Below are 23,791 nucleotides of genomic sequence, written 5' to 3'. Positions count from 1 at the left end.
AGTGACTATATCAGTTGGAAAGAAAAACAAAGAACATGCAAAGGTTGAAACGTGGCTATCTCTAAACCAGATTTTAATCATATTGAGAGAAAGGTCAAAGGCAAATAAGATGTTACATCCTAATACCCAAATGTAACCAGTGATTGATATTCTAATATCTTCAGTTTCAATTTTGCTAGCTGCAAGCCAACTTGACAGGTCAATACTAAACTTACGGGCTGTTAGAATTCACCCACTGTAAATTACTGAGCTTAAATGTCTTGTCTAGAATGTAGCTGATGTTTTCAGGTTCTGCAAACCTCTAAACTAGAGTCAGATCGAGCATAGTGCCTAGAGCGAGAAGATTTTCTTGAGATAGGGTTAAAAGACATCGAAGAGCAAACAGCACCTTCCAAATATAAGCGCTTTAATCATAAGTATGTTAAACTTTTAGAGATAATATTGCTTTGCGGAAGTTAATCCTACACAATACATTGTGCAAATCTTACACAATACGTTGTACAATTCCTAAACAAAGTGCTGGTGCACTTGTCTGAAATGTACCATGGCCGAAAACGACACAAACACACTTCAGTTTGTAATTGCGTCGTTCTGTTTGAGCTGCGTTGTTCTGTTTTGATCTGCACTCTTCAGTTTGTAATTACGTCGTTCTGTTAGAGCTGCGTCGTTCTGTTTTGACCTGCGTAGTTCTGTTTTGAACTGCGCTCTTCAGTTTGTAATTGCGTCGTTCTGTTTTTTAGCAGCGCCGTTCTGTTTGACTCTGCGCTCTTCAGTTTGTTTTGAGCATAACACGCAGGGCTCGAAATTAACTTTTTTCCCCGGTAGTCCACTTAGGCTACCATTTTCTGAGGTTGGTAGCCCAGTGACAATGGTTGGTAGCCAATGCTATTTTAGTTTAGTTCTTTTTTCATTAACAAGAAAAGAAAAAACTATTTTTCAAGATTCTGCCTTTGAAGTGAATTTGTTCGTCATTTTGATGTGAATACGAGCACACCTTTATTACCCAAAAGAAACTCGTATAATTGAGGACAGTGACACTATAACGTTTGGTGACGAATCATTGTATTAGCAACCCGTTTCATTCTCAGAGCTACATGCCAATTTTGATTGTCGTCGTGGCAATGACCACCACCTTCTCAGCAGGGCTAAAAAGACCATGGGCTTTCTGTAGTAGAGAGGAGTTTGCGATCGATACATTTTGATCAAAATGCAATAAGAATACGTTTTCATTGGTCATCATTTTCTGTTCCTGTCATCCAAGTACATAAGTTGAGATATTGATACACACATACACATACACAAAATCGTACACAAAACGCAAACAATTCAGGTATGAACGATGTGTGGAGTTGCTTTCCCTTTATTACTTTCGCCATGGCTAATCAACACTTTACATAAAACAAAACTAAACATGATACACACTCACAATATACACGATATATATCATACAGAAAACGCAAACAACTCAGATATGACCAATGTGTAGAGTTGCTTTCCCTGTATTACATCAAAACAAACTGAAGAGCGACGATCAAACAGAACAATGCAGTTCAAACAGAGCGACGCAATTACAAACTGAAGAGCGCATTAAAAACAGAACGACGCAATTACAAACTGAAGAGTGCAGATCAAAATAGAATGATGCAGCTCAAACAGAACGACGCAATTCCAAACTGAAGAGGGTTGGTGTCGTTTTCGGCCACGGTAGAAATGCGGATATGTCGTTACAGTCGAATGAGTATATAATCCTGGTCACCAATCTCATCACTGAAGACAGCGGTGTTGAATATTGCACCGTGTTCAGACATAATTGAATTTAATTCACTGGCATGAAAAGGCAATTACTCAGTCATGAAAAAGCGATTACGGTGAATTGAAACATGAAGATCTATTTTTAGAATATCGCTCTGGTACAATTATGGTTGTGCTTTCAGAAAGTGGCCGATTTCCAGATTGCACACTGTTTCTTCGTGCTGCTATGACGTCACCATTCGGTCCATTTCATCAAAATCACGTGGTAACAGAATAGAATAATGTGGTAAGAAACCAATCAGATTGGCTGCAAACTATGACCTACCACCATTCACAGATTTCAGTCAGGTTGTCATATTTTTCAGGTTTACAGGCTTCAGGCTTGGTAAATCTACCAGGGTAAACAACAAGAAAAAATAAACAAACAGATAATTAAAAATATAATACATGTACAAATTCAAGACATTGGCAAAATATGTCTGTTTAGTGAATCATCTATGTTTCTGTGTAGTGAAGTAATGTTTGTGACCTTCAAATACAGATTTTTTGTTTAAGGCCGAACGAAAAAAATTGTGCTGTTCCGATAACCTGACCTACCCTATTTTTACCTGCTGACCCCAAACTTTTTAGGGCCACGTAAACAAGAAAGTAAAAAAACGAAAGAAAAAACATGTAAATCACGCGTACGTTACTTGGCATTTGATTTTTGCTTGAACGAGGATGTCTTTTATGTTTATTTTTCCTTTAATATGTATGATACATTTTTCTGGAAATGTGGCCAGTGTTTGATCACCCCAAACCCCTGAAAAATGCATATTTGAAAATAAAAATATTTTGGAAAAAAAATCCTGCCGACCTACCTATCCTATTTTTGAAAACCACGTTATCGGAACAGCAGAATTTATTTGTTTGGCCTAATGTGTAACTACCAACCGATATTTTCATGAATATGTCTTTTTCCATGTTGGATTCTCTCCTTTTGCATCATTTATGGAAATTGAGGCAGTCTGCATTACGAGCTATTCCTAGCTTGTCGTCTGACAGTGAACATATGTCGTCTTGAAAAAGTTAACTGTAGTTTTGCAGGAGACTCAATGAAGTACGAGTCTCTTTTCACATGAAGGGATCAGTTTCAGGATGACCTTTGACCCACAGGTGCCTGGAGTTGCTTGCCAGTGTGTAAATGCATGGTAGAGAAGCGCCCCTTCCAGTACCCTTCTCTCTATGCATGTACATAGCAAACTCCAGGCACCTGTGCTTTGACCCATGGTCGTATCATTTCAATGACTATCTGGATGGAAATGAAGAGAAGGCATACATCGCATACAATTACATGATCTTCAAAGCTGGCAATGTTTTGAAAATTGCTCTCTATGGTACTTTGGTACTTTAATATTTACACACTTGTAATGCATTTGTTCCATTTGGCCCGAAAAATGTACGTCACTGATCACAGGTTCTCTTTGAAATTTTAGAGTAAATCCTGGTGAACGTAGGTACTGATGAAAATCAGAACAAGTTTAGATAGTAGAATGCGCCTCCGGGACAAATCATCTTCGGACTCTCGCTGTGACGAGACCGAGCTAATGCTATGATTGTAGATGCATTTATACTTCATGACGAAACAAGTAATGTGTGCTTTAAAACAACTTGTGTCCAAGACTGCCTTCCCCCCGTTCGCTTGACTTTTCAAACAAAGCAGTCACTGGCCGGCTATCGCGTTCACGCCACAATCTACACAGAAGTATATCACTAACGCGACAGTGTGCTGAAGTTTATTCCTTTACTGTTTTGATATTTACATGCTCACAGACTTGGAGCAAGTCTACTTCTGTCCTTAACGACATTATTAGTAGTTTATGCGTCCCACACTTATTTAATTATACCTTTATGCGAGATAAAGGTTTTGAACGTGAAATTGACCCAGTGTGGTAATAAAAGATGGTATACAAAAGATGAAAGATCGGTACAAACGTTAGTTGTCGATAATTGGAGCCCTCCTGAAATAGTGATCTTGCCTATAAAATTTAAGTTTTTGTCTTTGTCGCAGAGATAATTGAGAGATTTTCTGCTTACATTGATAATGTATTATTTCGCATAAATCCGGGTTATATCATGTCTTGGTTTAAAATCAAACTGGCCACTGATTCATATAGACAAAAATAGTGGAATCTTCTGTCGGGGGGTGGGGGGAGATGGTGAAACAAATAAAAATACGAGGTCATGAGTAATCGCTATGCCTCCATGATTGGACATCGTTAAACGTCAACAGCTTGAATGGTCAGGTACAGACAGTAAACAAAACAAAGCATACCGCATGCCATTCACCATGAAGTGTCTCCCCGTCAGCGTATACTGCGGCTCCAAAACGATCCATAAAAACCCGAACTGTCTCACGGGAACTCTGTTTGTTCAAAAACACGACTGTATGGTTTGACCGTCTCTGCGCTGTCACGCTATTGGCGATTGAAATCAGAGACTCTCGCAATTGTACCACAAGCAAAATATGTCAAATCCGTCACAAATGGCGGCCAACCTGTTTTTTTAGATTTCAATCGAGAACTTTCAAAACGGTTTTCATTGTTTTTCGTTATGTGCTAATCTATAACCCTATGTTTCTATCTCCTTTTTCCTATATCAATTTATTATTATTTAAAAATAAGCATAACATTGCTGAGTGGGTGGGTGGTAGATAATTCGTGACATGATTCATGCAACGATTTTTAATCTCGAAATCAAAAAATGCCCGTGAAGGCTTAGGAAAATTTCTTTATTCAAGTAATCCTTTACATGATCGTTAACATTAGTCGGACAAAAAGTTCACTGAATCTTTATTTTGCGTTTTTTCGCTGTATATCATGATTTAGAATAATAATACACTTCCTGGGCAGTTCTTTGTCGGCCAACCTTATTTTTAATCGATAAACGAAAATAGGAATTACAAAACTGGTAAAAGGCCATAAAAAGTACGGTGTTCAATTAATAATCATTTAATGAATTCACGTCAACTCCCATTGTGAAAAGTTACAACAATTTGAAATTTGAAATTTGCCCTACGACATTTCAACGTAACGTTGAGAGCCTTCATTTTAAGGTGAAAATGAGGGTAAGAGGTTAAATGTTACTACACGGTTCTGAGGGGGGCTCGAAATTTGCACAAGATGGGGTTTGAGGGAGAGCCATATTTTACGGGAGATTTATTTATTTATTTATTTATTTATTTATTTATTTATTTATTCATACTTATTCCGTACAGTAGCTAATGCTATTTTGATAGAATTCTAGCGTTAGTAACATAGGATATTACACATACACACACTGCATTGTTAAACGCTAGTTTGAGTGTAGAACTTACAAGAAAATGCATTTACAGAAAAAAACCCACAATTGTGAATCCATCAAAAGTTACAAGTGATTGAGCTTTTATTATAACTAATATATATCAGGCTTACAAAATGCAGAGCCACCCTGTTTCAAGGTGACTCGACAGGGGACACTACAGTCAGACATCATAATGAGGCCACAGTTTACCTTGTCGATCAATTCGCTTAAAATCGATTAATGGACTGTCCGAGGTTGCCATGTCACAAACACTGGATAAAAACGACCTAATTATGACTGCTGTCCATAGTTGCTCCGGATCACTGTGTTTCCAGTGAGTTCGGTATGACTCGATGCCTGAAAAAAATAAACTGAAAAATAGGAGAGAGAATTTGTGTCTGTGTACATTTACGAGAAACTGAATAGTGAGGGTGATTACGTAACGCCAACCACGTTCTCTTTTCAACCCTTAACAATTGGCAATCACTCTCTCTCTCGCGTCGTTGTTTTATTAAGCAGCCTCCACCAACATAAACTCACCACGTTAACGGGGAGAACACACCGTCACAATATGCTACAGATATTGGATTATTCCCACTGACTAGTACAATTCAAGTTTAGAGAAATTCCTACCCTGTTAATGTAGGTCAAATCTAAAACCGAATGTACAATTTAAGCAAAGCTTTTTCTCTCAACTCTCACTTCCCATTTAGAATTATTTGGGAAATCACGAGGGAAGGGATAAACTGACGTAAAATCAGCCTTACAGAAGTTTAATGTACAATAAAGAAACTAAAGTCGTCTGGTTTAGCAAAAAGGAAGATCAAAATACACCAGACAAACAAACAGCGTTGAATTTTTACTGAATGGATATGACAAAAGAAATTTACATATCAAACCGTCATTAGAGTTGCCCATTACTTGCTTATCAAAAGTACGCCATTTGTTGTACCCAACACGGCCAATGTATTCATCCTTTGATGTTGAGGTTTCTATTCCACTGCTACCTTAATTTCATTCGATATATTTTTATAAGTCCCAACTTAAACCCAAGGTAAGAACAGACAGTGTTATTACGAAGGTGGTACTGCGATGGTGCAAATCAGATGGACTTGTGGGTAATTTCCAGCACATTGTCATGACTCGTTGACGAAACAGAAAACGCCCAACGCAAAAGTAACCCGGCGAGAGGCCTTTGGATTACCATCTTAATTCTTCATGTTAACATTTACCCCTATTCTCTATGTGAGTAAATAGCATCGCTTCATATTCATTTAGTTGCCTATCGTAGCGTAGATGTCCAGACCAACTTACCTGTCTTCTTGATAACGGACTATCGCTCACATAACACGATGGCTTCACCACCTGTATCAAGTTCAATGACAAAGGTAAGCGTTTAATTTTCTATGACGAGGGTTTTACTAATATAATACTCGCGACGACGCATCACCGTGTATTTCACAGATGACACATTACCACCGAAGGCTGCCGAAATTATCATAAGTCATCACGCATCGCACATTGTAAGCGTACAGTGGGCTTCTTGAATACATGATGGCGAGCTGACGTTGTTTGGACATTCTAGTATTGACCGGTGACAATAGCACTTGCCGGGGCTCTTGGAGTTGGGGATTATCAATGATGTTGACCATCACAACACAGTCAACACTGCATATCCTACAGGCTGTATAGTCAAAGGAACATTTTCATCGACGAAGCTAAATACAGTCCATTTTAAGGAAAGTACATTTCTGAGTTTTCTTTTTGCAATATTCTGCTACGTACTCCAGCGCTTTTGGTTGTCAAGTACGGCTTTATGTAACAACTCCGTGTGATGACAATGGAGTGAATATGCCGCTAGCTGACAGTGATAGACCAATGAGGTAGCACGCTGGTGCATGTAGCAAAATTGAATAGCGTTGAATAGTGTGCGATCTTCATGGTCGAACAGTGTCCCCATGTCAACGGTGAGACGCAGGCTTCGCAAATTTTCTTATTTTTGTGACTTCAATCGGTATAGTTTCCCTTTGGCTGATGCAAGAGCTACTCAAAGCAGTCAAGAAAGGGGCAAAAATGTTCCCATTGAGGCACGACCATGGCACGTGTGCTGAGGAGAAACTATACCCTCTCTATGAACATCAATGTATTTGTATTTTTCTGAGAATTGCTGCAGTGCGTATCGCTTTCAATTTCATCTGAACGACCCTGAAATTTTACCGCTAGGGTCAGTGTCTTGTTTTTTTGCCGCTTTGCTAGGCGGAAGAAGCAAGGCTAAATGGAAAACCTGTTTCCTTAGTATAACAATGACGTAACTTTCACTTTAAGGCAGTACATGTATTAGCCTCGAAAATGAAATACTTAAACTTTGGATAAAATTTTCCTGAACAAAACTTTTAACCATTTTCTTACCAAATCAACTATAAAAATCATGGGTCACCGTGCAAAATTTTGTACTAGAGCACAAATTACCCAATATTTCAAGATATTTGAAATTCAAAATGGCCGCTATCCCCGTGTTAACTCTATGAGGAAAATAACATTTTCGATTTCGAAAAACTAATGAGCCCCCATAAGTGATAGAGCAGAAAAATATTGATAAAATTTGAGAGCCCACATTCTGAGGACTGAGCAATACGCACAATGGGCAACTCAGACTGCTCGTCAAAGTACCACGTTGGTCACCAAAGAATGTATACTCGATAGCTGCTTACATTACGTCTGGTAACATGCCTTCATGAGTGACCACACAAAATATTTATAAACATACGGTCAAAATATTTGGTCGATTCTAACTGATATGAGAGCCCTTGAACATTAGCAATGTTCTCAGATGATCACAGACTTCAAACTTGAATCGAAGGCTTGTTTGCTACTTAGGTTGAAATACTCATTCAACTGTGAATCTTTCAGACTGAACTTGACCACCGTACATACTGTGTGAATCTACCCGTGCAGATTACAAATATAGGGTATGTGCATAAGAGGTCACCACTGGAAGATGACCATTGGTCTCAACACAACGAATCTTCAAATATACAGAGACTATTCCCAAAAGTTATATGATGTCAGAGGAAGAGGGTACCTGGTCCTCATTGAATTCTTATTCGTCTATCTATTCGATCGTTGAACATACATACATACATACATACATACATACATACATACATACATACATACATACATACATACATACATACATACATACATACATACATACATACATACATACATACATACAAAACACACATACACATGTCAGAAAACCACAAATTATAAATGCTAACAAATCTATGCTCTGAGCTGGTTCAAAATGTCGCCCACAAAACAGATATTATTTATCAAATTTTAACTCCGCCTAGCAACACGCATGATGGTAAGTGCCAACCATGTAAACAAGAGTGCAGAGCTAAGGGTAATTTTAACTCTTGCTGTCTGTCTGAAGATTGTAGGATGTACGAAACTTAGTTAACATGAAATTACAGGGCTTGATGCTAAAAGCAAAGCGTTATAAATAATTACAAACTAATAAAATATGTTACTTAAGTTTCATATCCTACAATCTTCAGACAGACAGTCAGAACTAAAATAATAACCCTTAGCTTTGCATGGTTGATAATATGTTTTGTGGGCGACATTTTCAAACCAGCTCAGAGCTTAGATTTGTCGGCATTCATAATTTGTAGCTTTTCTGACACACAAAGATTACGTCGTTTGCTTATGTTAGAGTAACTCGATGCTTTGTCAATGATTGACCTTGACACGTCAAAGAAGTTATCCTTGTCCGATAAACTTTGATAGCGCATTACTCAACTTCTATCCATCTATCTCGGAAGATCTCCCACGCAAATCGCTTTATTTTGCGAGGGAATACATTTCGATTTCTGCTAAAATGGTTAATATCATAATGCAATCAAGAAGACCCTTCTCTTTGACGACATTGATTAAAAGAGAGAATAAAAATTTATCCGGAGCACACTAGAAAAGAAGAATGATAAAGATCAAATCGGCTTATACCTGGCTGACAGGCTTATTAAGGGCCGTTCTGACACAGCATTTAACAACGTTGTGAACACGTTGTTATGGTAAACAACGACGAAAACCACGTGTGAGAACAGTTAACGACGGTGCTGCGACGGCGTCGATCTACGGCGTCGAATTTCGTCAGACCTGCAACGGCGCGCCGACGCAAATTGTGTGTCAGAACGGTTAACGACGGTGTAAACGCCCTCTCGCGACGACTTTTGTCCAAAACATTACCTCTGACCTATCAGCTCGAGTGCACAGTACGCATAGCTGGACTCGACACGAACCATGGAAGACAACAGATCTCTCGCTCCCATGTATAAAGTGTGAAAGAGGCTGCCCACCTAACTATCCAAAATGTTTTTTTGTCGAGTTTGTGTTTGGTTCGTTTCAAAAATGTGTTCCTACATTCTTATCCGATTGTTTGTGTTAATAAAAAATGTTTGTTTCGCCTCGGATATTTGTAGGGAAGTTTGGATTAGTGTGTACGGTAATCTTTTGTTTGTGTGGGGAAAGCTTATGGCGAGACGCAGCCGGACCTATGGTGTTACAAAGTTGATAGAGTGGCCCTTTGACGCTAGCGTTTCGAAACCGAGTGTGGTTTCTCATCAGTCGCAGTGTAGATTCTTTCCTTTGTTTGGTTTGTGAAAAATTATTTTAATGGGTTTTAGTGATCTTGCTCATCGAATAGCGAGGCAAGAATATCAATGTTTGGGTCTCGTTGTGAGTCCATTTATGCATTCCTGAGGCGACGATTGAACTGTTGAATCCGTCTGGATCGCATATGAAGGTGAAAATACAGGAGACACGCCGCTACAGTTGCGTCCTGGACATCCGCCATTGTTGTTTATATCCAACCTGTACTATAGACATATATTGAACGTAGAGGGCGCAAAACACCGGTGTTTTCCTCAAAACACCGGAGGAAATTCCGTGTATGGACATAAGTAGAGATTAAGGGTTAATCCACAGGTGTTTACCAATGAAAACCGTTAGTTACCGGCGGCGTTGGTTTGGCTAGTGGGAACACAGTATTAGTGTACTCAAGACTGTCACAGGCAGCGAGGCAGAAATGATAAACAAAGAAGTCACAAAGGTATTTTGTGACCTTGGTCTTAAGATCATGACCGAGACAAACCAGAAAATAACATAGACCCTCTTGGATCAATGAAAATAACAAATTTCTTGGATGAGACATTTAATTTGGATGACGGCAAGTTCTGTCCGTATAGTAAACCAAACAACCAAACAATGTAAGTCCTTAATCAGTCTAATCAACTGCCAACAGACTAAAATTAAACACATCCCTGACGCAATAAGCAAACGCAATACAACAATATCAAGGGTATTTTTGCTAAATACACAGGTCACTACAAGTCAACGTGTCAAGACCAACCATTCAAATAGGAGAAGTAATAGCAGAAAATGTAACATAATGTGATTCACACTACCTCACTTTCATTAAAAACTCGGACACTAACATCGACAAGAAATTTCAACTTGTTGATAAACATTTTCAAAAGGATATGTTTAGTTCTGACTGTCTCTTTGAAAATTGCAAGATTTTACACACACACACACAAACACACACACACACAGACACACACACACACACACACACACACATATATATATATATATATATATATATATATATATATATATATATATATGTATATATATACACAGATTACCTCAAGTACAAAGTAATGAAATATATTACTTAAGTTTCATGCATCCTGCTGTCCTCAGATGGATAGACTTCTATCAGAGGATTGCAGTATGCATGAAACTTAAGTAATAGATTTCATCACTTTGTACTTGAAGTATCTGTTTATTTTATAACGTTCTGCTTTTATATATATATATATATATATATATATATATATATAATATATTGTTATGTAGGTCATTTCCCCCACACTCATCATGACCTGAGTTCAATTAGTCTAGAACATTCCAAGGTCACTGCCCTTGATGACCTCACAACCTTGAATTCAATTAGTCATGTTTGGAATGTTCTGGAAAGTTGATTAGTTGTGTAAGGGAGATAATTTAGAACAGTAATTAGCATGTCAATAAAAGTTCTAGATTGTTCTTACATGCCTTTATAAAAGGGACGTGCACAGCTTCCAGTCAGACTTTTGGGATCGGTCTCTTGTGTGTTACTAAACTCCAGCAGTAGTCATTCTCAAGACTTTTCAAGACCTTCACTGTCAACGCTGGATTATACTGTGGACTTTGTGCAGCTTCAAGCCTGCAAGCCAAAGGACTGTTCATTCATTCGACTGACTGTTACAACTCTGAGACTGGAGCTTTGCCGTCCCAGCTGAGATAAGTAGTCTGTACACTTTTAAAGCTTGTACTCTATCCCTGACTTAGCAATTAGTTTTATTTTTGTAATAAAATTTGTTTAAACGTTAACTGCTGAGTTCACCCTTTTGTTCGTTTTCTCTGCACGTAACAAAATTGGGGGCTCGTCCGGGAGACGAACATTTGAGCCGTTTGACAACATTTTGCCAGCCTTTTCAAAACTACTGTATACTGTGAACTCAGCAAAATTTAATCATGCGGAATTTAAACCAGAGGAAATGGATGACCTTGATCAGGACACATTTGATTCCCTCAGAAAAAAACATTTAGTTGATTTAGGCCATTTGAGGAATCCACCTTGAAAGATTATGAGCCCGAGTCTACTTTTGAACTAAGAAAACTAGAAATCTCATGCGGAAGTTCTTTGAGAGACTGAGCAAAGCAATGTTGACTGTCAACCTTGCCAAATCTGAGTTTGGTTGGGCAAGGGTAACTTACCTCGGACATACTGTAGGACAGGGTGAGGTAAAACCTGTTGATGCCAAAATCAGTGCCATTTCAAGTTTTCCCATACCAAACTGCAAACGACAACTGATGCGCTTTCTCGGTATGGCTGGTTACTACAGAAAATTCTGTCCAAATTTCTCCACAATTACTGAGCCTTTGACTAACTTACTTAAAAAGAAAGTAAAGTTTGTTTGGTCAGAGCAATGCCAACAGGCATTTGATACACTTAAAGCCATACTGCAAAGTGCCCCAGTGTTGTCTGCACCAGATTTCATTTTGCCATTCAAATTAGCTGTAGATGCTAGTGATACGGCTGCTGGTGCTGTTTTATTGCAAGAGGATAGTCATGGTATAGATCATCCTGTTTGCTATTTTTCACGCAAATTTAACAAATCCCAGAGAAACTACTCTACAATTGAAAAAGAGTGTTATCTTTGATATTAGCTTTACAGCATTTGAAGTTTATGTTACTTCTTCAAATCAGCCAATAGTGGTTTATATTGATCACAACCCTCTTGTTTTTCTGCAGAAATTTAAAGGCAAAAATCAGAGATTGCTAAGATGGAGTTTAATGTTACAGGAGTTTAATCTTGACATTAGACATATCAAAGGCAGAGACAATTTAATTGCAGACTGTCTCTCTCGTATTTAGAAATTATTGTTGTTCACTTTCAAGAAATTTTATTGTTGTTCACTTTCAAGAAATTTTACTTTAGAGTAAAACAAAATTTGAGTACTTAAATCCTTTTCAAGATTACATTTGTAAAAGAAAGATTTTTCTTTGAAAAATTTCTTTTTTTGAAGAGGGGGTGTGTTATGTAGGTCATTTCCCCCACACTCATCATGACCTGAGTTCAATTAGTCTAGAACATTCCCAAGGTCACTGCCCTTGATGACCTCACAACCTTGAATTCAATTAGTCATGTTTGGAATGTTCTGGAAAGTTGATTAGTTGTGTAAGGGAGATAATTTTAGAACAGTAATTAGCATGTCAATAAAAGTTCTAGATTGTTCTTACATGCCTTTATAAAAGGGACGTGCACAGCTTCCAGTCAGACTTTTGGGATCGTGTCTCTGTGTGTTACTAAACTCCAGCAGTAGTCATTCTCAAGACTTTTCAAGACCTTCACTGTCAACGCTGGATTTATACTGTGGACTTTGTGCAGCTTCAAGCCTGCAAGCCAAAGGACTGTTCATTCATTCGACTGACTGTTACAACTCTGAGACTGGAGCTTTGCCGTCCCAGCTGAGATAAGTAGTCTGTACACTTTTAAAGCTTGTACTCTATCCCTGACTTAGCAATTAGTTTTATTTTTGTAATAAAATTTGTTTAAACGTTAACTGCTGAGTTCACCCTTTTGTTCGTTTTTCTGCACGTAACAATATATATATATATATATATATATATATATATATATATATATATATATATATATATATATATATATATATATATATATATATATCCTGCTGATGTCAAATCTTCATCATTCATCTTCATCATTCATATGACACAATCATAGAGACATGCATGACGTTACTTCACATGTTTGCTGTATTTATTTCCATCCGAGTGAATTTAAACTGTTTAACTACTTTTGACTATATATATATATATATATATATATATATATATATATATATATATATATATATATATATATATATATATATATATATATATATATACACACAAGAAGTATGCAGTTCGTCTGGTCCGATACAAAAATAGAGCGGAATATATAAGGGTTGCTGGAGAAATGATCGTACAATATCATCTCTACAACGTTGTTTCGCGAGTCGCGTGACTCACTCGTCAGGACACTTGACTGTATCAAACCTATTTATTAATTACCTATTTAGTCTATGCAACCAAGACGACAGAGGTAGCCTCTTTAGCTATAATTGAATATTAGTCTCTCACCTCTGAATATAATCTGTGTAGATCTGTTTTAGATAATATATCTAAAGAAATCATTACACAGTCTGTCTTGACACCTGAGTGTCAATAGCCCGATACCTGGCGAGCTGAAAAACCTTGACATCGTAAAACATACACAGATCTTTCCATATCTCGTCAAGAAATTGTCATGACAAGAAAAACGACAGACTGAAGTAGCCTCTTGAGATTATAATAGAATCTTGGTCTTTGATCCTTGAAAACAATCTGTTTACTTGCAATGTTGGCAACACGTTGCTCAATGAAAGTGAGCATACTAAAATTATTATGGTGGTGGTGATAGTCGTTTTGATGATAATGATGAGAAACGGTAGCTGTCATCATAACTATCACAAATTTGAGGATAGCATCCACCACCACCACCACAATCATCATCATCATTATCATCACCATCATCATCATCATCATCAACAACAACATCATCACCATCACCACCATCACCATCATCAATATTATCATCATCATCATCATCACCACCACCATCATCAATTTCACCATCATCATCATCATCATCATCATCATCATCATCAACATCGTTTTGATGATGAGTGCTGTTGACATCAGTATGTGGATGAATATGATGATGTGATTGAGAAAATGGGTTAGTGGACAAGTATGGATGTAGGTTGATAAGGAGACTGAAAGGTGGGCTTGTAAATAGATGATTGGTTGGTTGGTGATTAATAACCGAGGTATCGAAAAGGAAAAACATAAATGCTGCATATCGCAATGTTGAGTGATTGCATTCATATGCGGGAGTATATAATATGACACTAGCATTTATAGTTCAGTGTCAACATCTTACAATTTCTCATCTTTTATTCCAGATTGGGTCGTTTTTTGGAGTAATGTTCGTGACTACTGTGATCATTATGTCATATATTTCCTGGCAAAGCAGCAACTTTTATTCCATCGTGAGGCCAAAGTACAGGTAGGTTGGTGCCTGTATCTGTGTGTTTCCCTGATTAACTGTCGATGGACCTTTATAACTTGACAATTTAACCACAAACAGCAGTGTCTACTGTCAATGATTTGACACACAAACAGACTCTGTTATACGGCTGTGGAGGCGTGACACCATGGTGTTTGCGTTTGATGTGCGTTGTTCGTCGATCTCACACGAAGATAACGGTCGCCATTTTGGTAGGAGCACTTTTCAGAGAGGTGTTATGGTAATATACAGACAGCGACTTAATCTGTAGCATCTTTCTACCTCCATGGTAACACCATGGAGGTAACTCTGAGTAGGTGCAAAACTCGACTCCATGGTTTCAATGACGTCACGACGCTAAACTGAAGAGTCTACTCTGACTAAAGTTTCATCGCTGCAACACTTACGCCAGTCTCACAGTAAAGCCAAGCCTTGGCCTTGGAACTACTGTTTATAGTCAAACACAATAAATGAGTTCTTTCTCGTAATACTGCTAAATTTGCTTATTTTGGGTTTTTTGAATCTCAGATAAATAGGCGCAAACTTTATTGCTGCTTTTATTGTGATGAAAGACAGACAGGGTGACTATTGCGTCCATGTCGAAACTCGTTCGGGAGTGTTTGTTTGAAGCAAAATGTGCCCGAAGTAGGTAACTTTTGAAACAACAGGGCACGGTCCATCGACAAAGGACCGTGAACAGGGACAGCAGTCAGCAGATATAATCTACAAAGTTCGAATTCACCGTGAAGATCACGGTTGTTAGCTGACGCAGTAAATGCCTATACACGCGTGCTTGCTCCAACAAAGTTGAAAACGTCACAAATGTACATTTAAGTAAACTTTTTGAAAATTTGCGTATGCTGATGATAAATTAAAATTTAATCAGTCAAATGGGAAATTTTATTAGAGAGAAATTCAATTAACATGATTGGAACTAATTTGGGATAATTGGATCTTTTAAGTGTTCAAAGTTATCAAAAGTGATAGGTGCCATGGTTGAAAGTAGATATATCACAAATTACTCATGGAAACAAGTGAATTGCGAAAAGGGTAAAGTAGATGAGCTTACATTTGCTGATTAAACCAACATTAATACGATATCCAATTATCTAAATTAGTTCAAATCGTGTTAATTTTGGCTGAAAAATTATTCCACATTTTTATGTCATCTCTCCTTGTAAATACTACAACGCTCTAATTTGGTACCAGATAACTCTTAGAGGGCCAGCATCTGCAATTTGTTTGATGACTTTTTCCCAATGTGTTTGTTGTTTAATTGTCAGCTACGGTTACTTGTTCCACTCTTCAAAGCATATTGGGATAAACAATATTCAGCTTGTCAACAAGTGTGTACACGTTGAATGTAGACTGAATCATTGTTGGCAAGTGAATTAATTCTACAGTGTATTTTAAAAGTCTGAAAAGTACAGTTGTTAAGTTGAATAGTTGCAATTGGCGTTTCAACATGCTTTGGCAAGTCGATCAAGAAACTGTAGTAAACATTAAAACAACAAGTGGGAAAAATCGTCACATGTTACAGGCATTGTACACAAAAGAAGAAATCTATCCATATGACGATAGCGTATACAACTAAGCGAACCGTTTCCGACAAAACACTGACTGGCACTCAGGCACTGGGACAACTACGTTTGTACGATTCCTTACGGTACAAAGAGTAACGCTGATAACGTTTGGCATGTCTCATACCACGGTCCCTCCACCGGGACCATGCCCATACGCATAGTTTTGTAAACTGTTTGAAATACAGTGCATTGTGCGGGCGTGCCATGGTTCCTACGCCGGTCCACTGATAAACAAAGAGTCCGGCGAATTATCGTATTGTATTATATAACAGCTAATTGGAGATGGCGAGTTTAGTAATTACTTTTGTTATGCACAGATGGGAAACTGTTCATTTTATGAATTTATAGTATGACCTTTACACTAGCCACGTCATCCCGTCTTGAATAATGTTTTAAAATCTTTGCTTGGAAGGAGGAGTGAAATTTTCAATAGAATCTGCGGGTTTCTTGACAGTTTTACTCAGCTGTTATTTTCCCGAAAATTATTGATTCTAATCGATGGCCCGAGGTCACGGGGACGAGTATGTCATTGCATTTCAAAGTTGTCCATCTGGACTGTTATGCACGGCCCTGGAGGAACCATGTGCATGGTTTACGTCAAGTTCTCTGAATGATTGAGGATCATTGTTTATGAGTAAATGTGCCAACGTAAGTTTAGTTTTGACTCGCAAACTGTAATATGAGTAATAGCATTGCTAAACTCTGGTACAGATAAGGAGAAAAAGGAGAAAAACAGAATTTTCCCCTTGTCCGTGTCTGTGACTGTAGTTAAACCACGGAGATGGCAAGGATTAACAGACAAAATTGTTGCTTGACATGCCGTATGTTGTGGGTTCGAACCCGATTGAAAACTAGCCGTATTATCTCGTATATCACCACGGTTTGGTGGAAGGGCCGTGATATCACGAGGTACAGAGCGCTCTCGAAGTCATTGTTGAATTTCACGTTGATGATAGTGTACTAATTTCAAAATCCACTAACATTTACAGTTACCGTATACTCAAAAAACCTTTAGCCGGCACTTGTGCACTCCCTTGTACGTACCATATGCGTTACAGAAATAGCCGAGTCTGACAATATTGGACATCGCTCACATGGAGATTTAAAAATACTGGGCATTTCGATTATGTGTTTACATTAGAATATAAAACTGTATTCTACTAACATAATTTGGCTTCAAGGGGACAAAGCTGACTTTTATCGATGGGCGAGATTCTAACAATGATCTCATTTTGTAATTTACTCAGAAGTATATCCAGCGAAGAGGCGGAGAAACATTTCGATGACGTCGGCCATAAGACTACAGCTGCTACCACAGTAACGACAGAAGAACAGCGGGTACGATGTGAAGTGACGTTGAAAGATGTTGTCTACATATTCAATCGTAAAACGGGAAGTACAACCCTGGTCACTCTCCTTGATCGATTCGGCAGGAAGAACCGCTTTCCTCTCGCTCGGCAGGTGCTCATCCATAAAACGCAGCAATATTACGGAAACTTTTACACATACCACTTCGCCGGGAAGAATCCAGAGGGCGCTGTTTTGCCGAGTCCGCCCATAAGCAGAAACAAACGGAGACTGCTATTAGAGGGTGACAGGACACATTTGGTAAAGTTAAGCAATGATGGGTTAAAATTAGAACCAAACGTTGTCCAAACAATATACGTCTCAATAGTTCGGGAGCCATCCGCTAATTTTGAGTCGGCTTTCAGTTTTTTCCATCTCAACAGATATGTCAAACCTGTGGTGCGTTCGAATCATGTGACGGCGAATGATAGATTTGGAACTCTGGACGAATACTTTACTAAGCCCGATTACTACCGTTCGAAAATGCGTCGAGGATCGCTTAGTTGGAGCGTCGCAAGGAACGGCCAGACATGGCATCTAGGCTTGCAGCATCGTTACCATGACAATGATACCTTAGTGGAGGAATACTTTGCCCAGCTGGAGAAAGAAATTGATTTTGTGATCGTAACCGAATATTACGACCATTCTTTGATAATCTTAAGAGACCTCCTGTGTTGGAAAATAGTTGACATCCTATATATAGCCAGGAGGGTGCGAAGTGAACGAGCGCCAATGACTAAAACATTGGCGGATAAAATTCACAAGTGGAACAATGTTGACGTCAAGTTATACGACCGCTTCAACAAAACGCTGTGGAGGAGAATTGCGGATTACGGACCAGATTTTGAAAAAGACTTAGAGCAGTTTCGAAAACTCAGAGACGCAGTAACCGATGATTGTAACAGGGGCGCCACAGCTCAACTAAGTCACTCGACGCTACAGTTGCTCGCCGAGGCTGGAGAAAATGAACAGGGCACGGGAAGTTTTTGCAGAACTCTACTTGAAGGATTTTCTCATTCTTTCGTGAACATTGACTTCCACGACCATGGCCCAGGCAGTGTATCTGTGACACCGAGAGGTAAGCGAACAACAAGAGAAATCGAATACTACCTGACAGCCTTGTTGATGCAATGCTACAATTTCTGACCTTCACCACTAGTATGTCCTGAATGTTACTTTCAAATGTAAAGAAATACATCGTCAGATGATCGCTCATAAACTTGCAATGCTCTTCAGGGCACAAACTTCATGTCGTTCGTGGTTTTGTTATTGTTGTTATCGTTGTTGTTGTTGGTTGATGATGATGATGATGATGATGATATGATTTTGATAAAGATGATGAATGATGATAATGATGATGATATATTCAGTGTAACTGAATATAATATCGTTAGAAAATGTTGACAATAATGATCACCCAACACCGCCACGTGATCATCACCATCACGAGTCCTCAATCGTCATAATTATCATGATCATGGTCATCATAATCATCATCATCATCATCATCATTATCATCATCATCATCATCTTCTTCATCATCATCATCATCATCATCATCATTTTTTTTCATTTTAATCGCAATATAACGACTAAACAATATTGATATCTCTTCTCATCATAACCTTGCCTGTACCAGTGAATTTCCCAACGAATTTGTGCTCTTTAAAATTGCTCTTTTAAATATGTAGATTTATACGTTATGTAATATATGTACCCCGCGATTCTATCCCGTACAGGAGTCCAGGAACCGATGTCTATCAGACACGTGTCTAACAAACATGGAGGTCAGACTCAGTGTTTGAGGCTGAACTACGCAAAGCCCAGGCCTGCAACAAAGAGTTCTAGCGCACTGGATGTATACTTTTCTGTGAATTCTCCAAACCTGGTATTACCGGCTGCTACAATTGTCAAACCCGGAAATGACGCATATACGGCCAACTACGAGCTTTATAATGTGTCTAACCTCCAGGTATGGGGATAATTGCATATGGGTGAGAGAGAGAGAGAGAGAGAGAGAGAGAGAGAGAGAGAGAGAGAGAGAGAGAGAGAGAGAGAGAGAGAGAGAGAGAGAGAGAGAGAGAGAGATTTCGTAAAATATCGTCACTCAAGAATATTGAATTGTTTTTTTTCTACTTTTCTCCACAGGTTCTCACAGAAGCTAAGAAAGTGTACAAGAACAATTTTCAAATCCGGAGTGTCCATCTGAAGGGAGGCGAATGCTGACCCCTATTCAAAGTGCTCATGTTGTGGCTCGTATAGACCCTTGAGGATTTTGCAAAGAGCGAAAGGACTCTCAATGAAATTTAAGACAATTTTCAATGCAGAAAATGACAGGAAGCTTTTGAAAGACTACTGGAACATGAAATCTTCAAATGATCTGCCTCATACAAGGAGATCTTCTTCAAGGAGTAATCCTGTATTTGTGCGTTCAAGAATGAAGTTTCCACAGAGAGCCAACAATAAGTCTCCCACTTTTTAATGCAATACAATAGTAGAAAATGCCAAATGATGGATTTATTTCTATACACTTTGATACTTTGTCAATTTCTGGCAGCTGAATTTTTATTATTATTATGTAGTTAGTTACATGGGAGAAAAGCCATCGGATTTCTATCTTTTATCTTACTGGTGGAGGTAGCGTGTTTCGGAGATATGCGTCTCAGGATCAGACTTTCAGACTCTCATAATTTTGTACAGTTTTTTTCTGATCTCATCTATCATCACTTTTGTTGGCTCATTTTAAAACTCTTCGAGTAAGTAAAATTTTCACTGTCTTTTGTAAAAACAAAATTTCAAAAATGTATTTTTTTCCGTGGAGAGCACACAGGTATGGGAACACTTTGAATTTCAAATAACGGTAATCTAGCTAATTTGTTTCCCTTGTACCAAATTTTGCACTAAGATCCTGACTTTTAGTCTTGATTTGGAAAAAGAATTATTGAAAGTTTTCTCGTGGAAAGTTTGACTATAGTCTTCCACCAAGGTGCATTTTAACTTAAGCGTAGAGAAGAGCCATATTACGCTATCGTACAAAGTCAAGATTTCCAAGACGTAACGAGAAAAATAACGTTTGCAAGTTATTTGGGCCGTTAAGTCAAAGTTTGTAACAATATCTTCTTCGAGAGTTCTCTTTCTTTCTTTAAGTAGCAGGGTTTTCGCGGAGACAGTGAAGTATATGTCAAAAAAATCTGAGGTCTTCATTGAGACCTAGCGATTGCTAACTATTAGAATATTTTTCTAAAGTACGATCATGCCGAGATTCCCTTTCAAGTCTCTATATATTTTGTCCATTTCCATCGTCACATTCACAGCACGATTTGCTTGGAGAGTGAGTCATCTATATGTGAATGAAATTAATGGAATTCATGAGGTACTCATTTTGCATACATAAATTCTTACGTATATCAAAACATTATAACCAAAACAAGGGGTAATGTGCCCGAGGGTAGGTGACCATTTACCCGACTATTATGACTGTAATTTTTTATGACATGTCTTTCTTAAATGATTTTCTCTGATAATTGTTGAGTTTATATCAAAATGATCATCATTTCGATGCCTGTACACGAAATCCGTTAAAAATAAGAACTGACGATTTTCATCATCGAACAGCGCATTAATATATTGAAACTGTTATGCGGTTTATCGAATTGTTAATGCATAATTCTATGGAAGCAATAATTCCTATGTAAAACATGTAATTCAATCTTTCATGAATCTCGAAGGTGTCAAGCTTAAGGTGTCAAGCTTAAAGTAGACCCGGTTCACTTTCAGTCAAGTGGTGACAAGGTGGCCCTCGACGTCATCAACCAGTTACCATTGAATCCCGCCGAACGCACGATGTTCGATATACGAGGCATGTAATAAAATGTAAAGCTGACCTACAACATTTACATAATAAGCAGATACCAGCAGATACTGGATCAGACAACCCGCAATTTCTTATTGCAGTAGAACTTTAACGCTTATTAAGCATCACAGTAAGCTTACTATATGTGTCATAATTTAAATAATTTAAATTTGAAATTTCTGTAGGTCAATAAACTTTGTGATGTTTAGACATTGACCTCTCTCGCTGTCAAATGTATTTTTAACAGTTTATTCTCAGTAAGTGACATATCTAGGGAATCCGATCTTTACTGTTGTTTATGGGCTAGATTACATGTAATTCTTGCATAAAAATGTGTTGCGTTATCTATTATTATCTTGTCAAGAGGCGGCGCACGTACATGGGAAATGCACGTTATTTTTGACAAGTGAATTCAAATCAATACGGATTGCTAATTTTATCGTTGACAGTGTACAGGTGACAATTATGTAGACTGTGTTGACAAGCTAAATACTTTGTATTGTGACATGCTTTTAGACAGTCCAGTCTATATTTTGAGACTTGAAGGTGTACAGGAAACACTAATAACCTTATGATTATAAGGTATCGCGTGACCTGTAGAAATTTGCTAGTATTCCGATGTTTTACTCATCTGTGATAGGAAAAGGAAACTGCACGAAAATGGAAGGGCCAAGTAAATAAACAAATACAAATGAACACAAATAAAAAGATAAAAAAGAAACAGACAAATAAGTAACAAATAAAATAAATAGATTGTAAATAATTGTGGGAAATTGTCTTTATTAACTCGCATGGTCACCAATCTTTATAACTTTTACAACTTTTCTTCAAAGTTTCTCCTCGATTCAAGAATAGTACTTACAAAAACTAACTGCCTGTCTATTTCTTTCAATTTATTCATTTCGTTATGATGATTTTTCCCAATATGCTTGCCATTCAGTCAGCAATTTGATGAGTTTGCCTTGCATTTCGTGAACTATGTTTACAGCACAATTTGCTAAAACAGGTAAAGGAAATAGTTATATCGTTCAGTGAAGGAAAAGTCTTCCAAAAATGTATCCAAGGCATCCTGGAACATGACATGGCTAGCAAATTTACTATCTGTCCCTGAAATTTGCAATTTCCTGTTCGTTTTCCTTCTGTCAGACCCTACACAGCCGATTGTATTGGCAAAGTCATACAATACTTACAATGTTGATGTGCGCCCTCTGATGAAAATTCTAGCCACAGTCCCTCATCCACTGGCGCACTCAGACGCTCTGCAATGTGTCCGGTTTGCGCCCTCACACACTATATTGAGCAATGTAGGGTGAGTCTACTCTTGAAAACATAGAATACCATGCACCTGTGCCAGCAGGCAACTTTGTTGTTATCAGGGTTGATGAGGGCGCCCTTGGACATGCAGCACCGGAGATGGATGGCAGGGATGACCTTTGGGAAAGGTGCCATTTTCTCCCTTTCCCACCTGTGAATTTTCTATTAAAGATACAAATATCTCACATTTAAACGCGGTGAGTTGTTACTTTTTTATACTTCTTCGAAGCGTTCAACTCTACTACTATCTTTAATATCACTCATACTATCACTAATTTTGATATGTAAATTATATCTCGTGTGATCACTTCGAGAACTCCATTGATATTTTCGATCCGGTCGGAACTCGTTTTATGTATTGTCTTATTGAAGCAATGCCTTTTTAGGTAGTGTTTAAAGCCCCATGCTCATGACTGTAGCATTCTCTGCTTTTATGCACCAGGACATATCAAGACACGGGAGAAGATGTATCTTGGGTGAAGGCTAGTGTAACTTGCCTGCCTAGAAATAAATAAAACGTAGAGAAAATGACTCTCCATACAGTTCTCTAAATGAAGAAGATCCCGAGTACTTGGCAAGTCGAACGAGTAAATCCTAATGACGCTGTATAGAATTCCTCTCTTTTCCATCATCCAGGGACACGCATACTTTATTCGTTCGAGCCGAAATTAAATCACAAAATGCATTTAACTAAGGGACCGTTGGGAGTGGTTCGCCAAAGGCAGCCTCCGGTTTAGAGGGTCATGGGCCATTACGGAAAGTCAACTTTATTCTAGTGGGCCACCAAAGGTGTCCGCCCATTAAGAGGGTCATGGGCTATTACATACATAAAGTCAATTTATTGTAGTGGGCCGCCGAAGGTGGCCCGCCGGTTAAAGAGGTCGATC

The 23,791-nt window shown here is 38.2% G+C and overlaps 1 protein-coding gene across 4 annotated transcripts; it reads left to right on the top strand.

Moving 5' to 3' along the window:
- The first annotated feature begins 5,976 nt into the window (after window positions 1–5,976).
- Window positions 5,977–21,804, top strand: LOC139152695 (galactose-3-O-sulfotransferase 3-like). 4 transcript variants are annotated; one of them, XM_070725984.1, is made up of 6 exons: window positions 5,977–6,127; window positions 6,352–6,461; window positions 14,704–14,807; window positions 17,638–18,815; window positions 19,477–19,709; window positions 19,886–21,804. In XM_070725984.1, the coding sequence occupies exons 2-6, from the start codon at window positions 6,426–6,428 to the stop codon at window positions 19,961–19,963; spliced, it is 1,629 nt and encodes a 542-aa protein (XP_070582085.1). In that variant the 5' UTR covers window positions 5,977–6,127; window positions 6,352–6,425; the 3' UTR covers window positions 19,964–21,804. The 4 variants fall into 4 exon arrangements, with proteins under 4 accessions (XP_070582085.1, XP_070582087.1, XP_070582086.1 ...); XM_070725985.1 differs by having other exon boundaries at window positions 6,002–6,461; window positions 17,641–18,815; XM_070725983.1 differs by having other exon boundaries at window positions 6,003–6,461.
- The last annotated feature ends 1,987 nt before the right edge of the window (window positions 21,805–23,791 follow it).

The sequence above is a fragment of the Ptychodera flava genome, chromosome 16 (assembly GCF_041260155.1).
Source record: "Ptychodera flava strain L36383 chromosome 16, AS_Pfla_20210202, whole genome shotgun sequence".
Taxonomy (NCBI): Eukaryota; Metazoa; Hemichordata; class Enteropneusta; family Ptychoderidae; genus Ptychodera; species Ptychodera flava.
This window is presented reverse-complemented; position numbering and strand designations above follow the sequence as displayed.

Bases quoted from the DNA above. Each gene is read 5' to 3' on its own strand.
- LOC139152695 (XM_070725984.1), top strand. From the start codon at position 6,426: ATGGCTTCACCACCTGTATCAAGTTCAATGACAAAG. The intron at 6,462-14,703 runs GTAAGCGTTTAA...CTTTTATTCCAG, and splicing joins TATCAAGTTCAATGACAAAG to ATTGGGTCGTTTTTTGGAGT. The intron at 18,816-19,476 runs GTAAGCGAACAA...TATCCCGTACAG, and splicing joins TGTATCTGTGACACCGAGAG to GAGTCCAGGAACCGATGTCT.